Source organism: Tenrec ecaudatus, chromosome 10, assembly GCF_050624435.1.
Source record: "Tenrec ecaudatus isolate mTenEca1 chromosome 10, mTenEca1.hap1, whole genome shotgun sequence".
In the NCBI taxonomy this organism is placed as follows: domain Eukaryota; kingdom Metazoa; phylum Chordata; class Mammalia; order Afrosoricida; family Tenrecidae; genus Tenrec; species Tenrec ecaudatus.
This window is the reverse complement of record NC_134539.1, coordinates 157,228,260-157,233,885: the sequence shown is the minus strand read 5'-3', so window position 1 is coordinate 157,233,885 and position 5,626 is coordinate 157,228,260. Positions and strand designations below refer to the sequence as shown.

The following is a 5,626-nucleotide window of genomic DNA, read 5'->3' as shown; positions in this document are numbered from 1 at the left end:
GGAGGCCGTTCAAGGACCCGACGACCCCCCCGCAGGGGGTGGTACCTCCGCTGCTGAAGAACCCCCTGTTCAGTCCGGGGCCGTGGAGCACCCCCCTCCTTCCGGGACTAGCGCGCTTCCCGCCCCACGGCTCTCGGCGGGGGCGGGGCGGCCGGGCGGGGGCGGCAGCCAGGCGGGGGTCCCCGACGCGCGCCCGTGCGACCCCCGGCGGCCGCCGCGGGCCGGCCGCGCGCAATTAAAGCGGGATTCCTCCCCCGCTGACGTCGCGCGCCCGCCCCGCCCGCGGCGCATAAAAGGAGCGGGCTCCGCAGCGCGGGCGGTAGAGGGGCCGACGGCGGCGGTGCGGAGCGGTCAGTCAGCCAGTGCGGCGCCCGAGCAGCCAGCCCGCCAGCCGCCCGCCCGCCCGCCAGCACCTGCGCCGCACCATGCCGGCCCGCGGCGCCGCGCGCACCTGGGCGCTGCTCGCCCTCTGCCTGCTGGGCTGCGGGGCCCAGGACTTCGGGCCGACGCGCTTCATCTGTACCTCGGTGCCGGTGGACGCCGACATGTGCGCGGCGTCCGTGGCGGCCGGCGGCGCGGAGGAGCTCCGGAGCAACGTGCTGCAGCTCCGCGAGACCGTGCTGCAGCAGAAGGAGACGATCCTGAGCCAGAAGGAGACTATCCGCGAGCTGACCACCAAGCTGGGCCGCTGCGAGAGCCAGAGCACGCTGGACACGGGCGCCGGCCGCAAGCAGCCCGGCTCCGGCAAGCACACCATGGGCGATCTGTCCCGGACGCCAGCCGCCGAGACGCTCAGCCAACTCGGGCAAACTTTGCAGTCGCTCAAAACCCGCCTGGAGAACCTGGAGGTCCGCACGCGGTTCCCCTCCGGCGCGCGCGGCCTTATGCCCTCCCACCCCCCACCCGCACCCCGCCCTGGCGGGTCCGGCACCCCAGCCCCCGCCTGGGCTGTGCGCCCAGCCCGGTCGGGGCTGCCCGGAGCCTGCGCCCGCCCCCCCCCCCCGCAGCCCGAACTCCCTGCCAGGCCGCCCCCGCAGTCGCCCGAGGGGACCGCGCCGCGGGCCTCGGGCGGCTTGGACTGGGCGTGTAACTGAGCGCTTCCCGCTCTTGCCCCGCAGCAGTACAGCCGCCTCAACTCCTCCAGCCAGAGCAACAGCCTGAAGGATTTGCTGCAGAGCAAGATCGAGGACCTGGAGCGGCAGGTGCTGTCGCGGGTCAACAGTCTGGAGGAGGGCAAGGGGGCCCCCAAGAACGACACGGAGGAGAGGGTAAAGATTGAGAACGCCCTGACCTCGCTGCACCAGCGCATCAGCGAGCTGGAGAAAGGTACTGCTACCGGCCACAATCGTGGCGCCCACGGGACCCCGCCTGCGGCCTGCCTCCTGTGTCGCGCGACCCCCAGCCCCTCCCTGTCCCCCTCGCACCCGAGCTCTGGGCTGCCAGTCCGTGCGCCCCGGCTGTACTTGGCCGCCCTGGGCTCCGAGGTATCTGGGCGAGAGGAAGCGGGGAGGGGTCGGCTCGGTCCCCCTTGCCTGCGCTCTCGCTCACCCGCTGGTGGATTTCTCCAGTCTGATGTGTGCCATCCCCAGTAACTTTGCACAGTAGCTGTCGCCTGCCCGAAACCCTCCCGACTTCGGAGGTCTGCGGTCACTCGGTCCCCACACTCTCAGGTAGCCGGGCGCCCTCCCCATCCCTGGCAGGGATCTCTCGTTATATCTGGGGGGAGGGGTCCCCCTCAGTCCTGAATCCAGGAGACAAGATTTTTTCCCCCACCCATCGGAGTGACCCAAGCCCGCGCATCTTTCGTGCCTCCGTGGTCCCCGATCGCCAATTCTGGGTGGCCCCGGCGCGACCCAGGCTCAAAGACCAGCTAGGGCCGCTGTGCTTGAATCGCAGAAGAAAGGGAAAAAAGGTTGTAAAAGGGGCGGGGGCGCCCGGCGAGGAGCAGGGCCACGTGACCCTGCTCGGACCGCAAACTGTGCCCGCCGGATTTCCACAGTGCCATCTTAAGGCGCGTTATGTAACTGAACACCAGATCGGGGAAGGAGGGACGCGGGAGATGGGGAGGAGGGAGGGAGATGCGAGGAAATGAAAAACAGCGAGTCAACTGGCCTGGGGGCTGCATCCTCCTCTGCGGGGCGGGGCTTTGTGGGCGGCGCCGGCGGGGGACGGGGTGGACCCTGTTCTGCCACCCCCTTGCTTTGAGAGGAGATGCCAAGAAGGGGGGTGGGATGTGTGCTGCCCCAGCAGGGCGCCTCCTAGAAATAACTCCTTGGCCGGGTAGCAGGTACTGGAGTACAGCAAGAGCTGGCAGGCCTGTGCCCTGGGCTCTGGGTGCCCTTCCCAGAGGCTGCCTGGTGGCTGAAGTCTACTGCTGGCCTGCAGTTTTTGTTCCTGGGGCCACAGCCTCAGTGTGGGGGGTGGGAAGGTGGTAAGGGGGTGGTGTCACTGGAGACACGTTCTGACAGCCTGCATGGAGTCCATGAGGCCCTAGGATCAGTTTTGTAGGAATGTGGGACTTGGAGCTCCTGAGATGTCACCCCAGGGGCCAGGCTGCTCTCCCCTGGGAGGTGGGTTGGGTCCTGAAAACAGCCCTGAAGTTCAGGCCAGTCACTGGTCAGTGGAGACACCAGGCCTGCAGGCGTATGTCCTGCTGCTCAGGGTGTCCTCCAGAGAGATGGCCCCTCACACCCACAGTTTCCAGAGTGGATTGGGGGTTGGGGATTTGAGGAGAGCTGGCAGGGAGGGCTGTTGGCACGGCAGTCAGCCTGGTCCGAACCAAGGAATCAGTTCAGGCCCGAAGGGTTGCCCTGAGGGGAGCTGCTCTCTTCCCAGTACCCACTTCAACCTGTGCCGGTGGCATCACCAGCCCCTCCCCCCAGTTCTGCCCTCCCCGGGCCCAGATGACCCCCAGGCACCATGGCCTCAGCCTCTCCTGGTGGCCGAGTCAGAGTTGAGCTCCAGGGACAAGTGTCCACTTTCAACTGCTGGGCCATGGGCCCAAGGGTGTGACCTCTTCAAACTACCCTCCGGTTGCTACCAAAAGTAGACCACAGGGGGCTTGGCAGAGATGGACCCCCAGTGCCAGCTGGATGCCGGCCACAAACACGCAGACAAGGGGCCCATGTCAGGACCGTGTCCCCCTCTCCCTTACCACCTAGGTCAGAAGGACAGCCGACCTGGGGACAAGTTCCAGCTGACATTCCCTCTGCGGACCAATTACATGTACGCCAAGGTGAAGAAGAGCCTGCCGGAGATGTACGCCTTCACCGTGTGCATGTGGCTCAAGTCTAGCGCGGCACCTGGCGTGGGCACCCCCTTCTCCTATGCTGTGCCCGGCCAGGCAAATGAGCTGGTGCTCATCGAGTGGGGCAGCAACCCCATGGAGATCCTCATCAATGACAAGGTACAGCCCCTTTGGTCTGCGCTGGGCTGGAGCAGGCTGACCCTGGCCCCACTGCCTCTGTGTATGTATATGTGGGGGATGGGGTGGTGCTGGAGAAAGCTCTCCAGGAAGGACATGGAGGGAGGGAGAGACTGGGAGACCTGCTGACGGGCTGCTAGAACCTTCCCAGACGGAGACCTCCCAGGATAGAGTGGCTGGTGCAAACAGGCAGTGCGTGAGGAGGGCGGAGAAGGCTCCTGGTCCTGCCCACAGAAACGCCACCCTCCTCCTCCACCAGCTGCCCTGAGACTGGAACCAAACATGCTCCAGGGAGGCGGAACCCTCTAGCCTAGCTCTCCACCCTTGAGACCCCTGGGGTGGCAGCACAGGGAAACCCCTTCCCCTCCAGTGACCCTGGGGCAAGGATTAGCTGCCAGCTTTCGAACCCTGGCCTCTCCATGTCTGCTGGTGCCAGGCTGGGGTTGGACGCCAGGTCAGCTTCCTTTCGGGGCCCATTGGGAGCTTGCTTCTTGCAGTGCTTGGGGGCTAGGTGAGGGAGATTCCTGGCAGACGCTCCCAGAAGGCCAGCTTCCCAGTTAGAGGCGGGGTGCTGGAAGAGAGATGAGAATCACGAGGTGGAGTGTCCCCATCTCCAGCCAGCAGTGTGGGCTCTTCCCACCTTTTGTCCAGAGGGGCCTGGTTGGCCAGAGGCTGGGAGCAGAGAGGGAAGACTGTGCTCCCAGATTAATCTTGGGGAGGCCTGGGCGGACACTTGCTGTCCTCTGCGGCTCAGACAACTGTCCATGGGTGTGGCTGGCGGACCAGCGAGGATCGGGGATGCGTTGGCTCTTCAGAGCGAGCTAAGACCGTCCGTAGAATGGATAACAGTGGGAGTAATGGTGCAGGGGTGGGCGGGGAACATGCCCGTAAATGTGTGTGTCCACTTCCCAGGTGGCCAAGCTACCTTTCGTGATCAATGATGGCAAGTGGCACCACATCTGTGTGACCTGGACCACCCGGGATGGGGTCTGGGAAGCCTACCAGGATGGGACCCAGGGCGGCAGTGGCGAGAACCTGGCACCCTACCACCCCATCAAGCCGCAGGGTGTGTTGGTGCTGGGCCAGGAGCAGGTATTGGCCAGGAGAGCGGGGAGGAGTGAGAGGGGCTGGCTGTCCTGGGGAGGGACAGAGAGACTCGTGGTGCAGAACCCTTGCTCTGGGTGGACTCAACACCCCCAGGACCTCAGCAGCTCTTATGTTGGCTTGGGAAGACCAGCTCTGCTCCGTAGGGCACTCCAGAGGGAAGTGAAGGGGCCGGTTGCCTCAGGCCAGCCCCACTGGGTGGCTAGCTCTGCCTTTGATAGGGCATAGAAATGTTCCTTGTGGCGGGGGTCACAGATCCTGCCCACCTCTCACTCCTGGGGTTGGATGGTGGGGGGAGGGGAGGCCCTGGAAAGATCGGCTTCCAGGGGGCAGAAGCAGAGCCTCTGGCGGCAGAGACCCCAGACCAGCCTCCTAGGCAAGGGTCTCCCAGCCAGCCAGAGCTTGCTGTTCCTGCCCCCCGCCCCCCGGCTCCCATCACTGCATTCACCCTTCCATTCTCTGTCTCTCTCCAAAGGACACTCTGGGTGGTGGGTTTGATGCCACCCAAGCGTTTGTGGGTGAGCTGGCCCACTTCAACATCTGGGACCGCAAGCTGACGCCGGGGGAGGTGTACAACCTGGCCACCTGTAGCACCAAGGCCCTCACCGGCAATGTTGTCGCCTGGGCCGAGTCCCAAGTTGACATCTTTGGAGGAGTCACCAAGTGGACATTCGAAGCCTGTCGCCAGATCAACTGAGGGCTCTGGGCCAGGGCTGAGCGCCCCCCTCCCCAGCCCCCAGCCTCCCACCCGCCCCTCTGCTTGTGCTGCCACAACCCTCTGTCCCCCAGCAATGAACCCAGGCCCTCGCCCCTTCACACGCACACTTGCACACATAGCCTGGTTTGCCCTCCTCTGTCTTGCACGCACACACGGAGCAGTCCCGGCTGGCAGCTGACCCTGAGGACAATCCACCTCTCTTGAGGACCCGTAGATCAGGTCCTCGGTGCCCCCTCACCTCAGCTGTAGCAGGCAGCCTCAGCATTTTGCACGAGGCAGAAGTAGGTGAGAGGGGTGTGCGTGCGTGTGTGTGTGTGTGTGTGTGTGAATGCGTGGCCTAGAGGAGACTTCTCTAGGCGGCCTTTCCTTCCCTTCATCCC

The 5,626-nt window shown here is 65.1% G+C and overlaps 1 protein-coding gene across 1 annotated transcript; it reads left to right on the top strand.

Moving 5' to 3' along the window:
* The first annotated feature begins 425 nt into the window (after nt 1-425).
* Nucleotides 426-5,374, top strand: NPTX1 (neuronal pentraxin 1). Its single transcript, XM_075559470.1, has 5 exons — nt 426-848; nt 1,119-1,326; nt 3,162-3,406; nt 4,337-4,516; nt 5,004-5,374. The coding sequence occupies exons 1-5, from the start codon at nt 426-428 to the stop codon at nt 5,223-5,225; spliced, it is 1,278 nt and encodes a 425-aa protein (XP_075415585.1). The 3' UTR covers nt 5,226-5,374.
* Nucleotides 5,375-5,626: the final 252 nt, after the last annotated feature.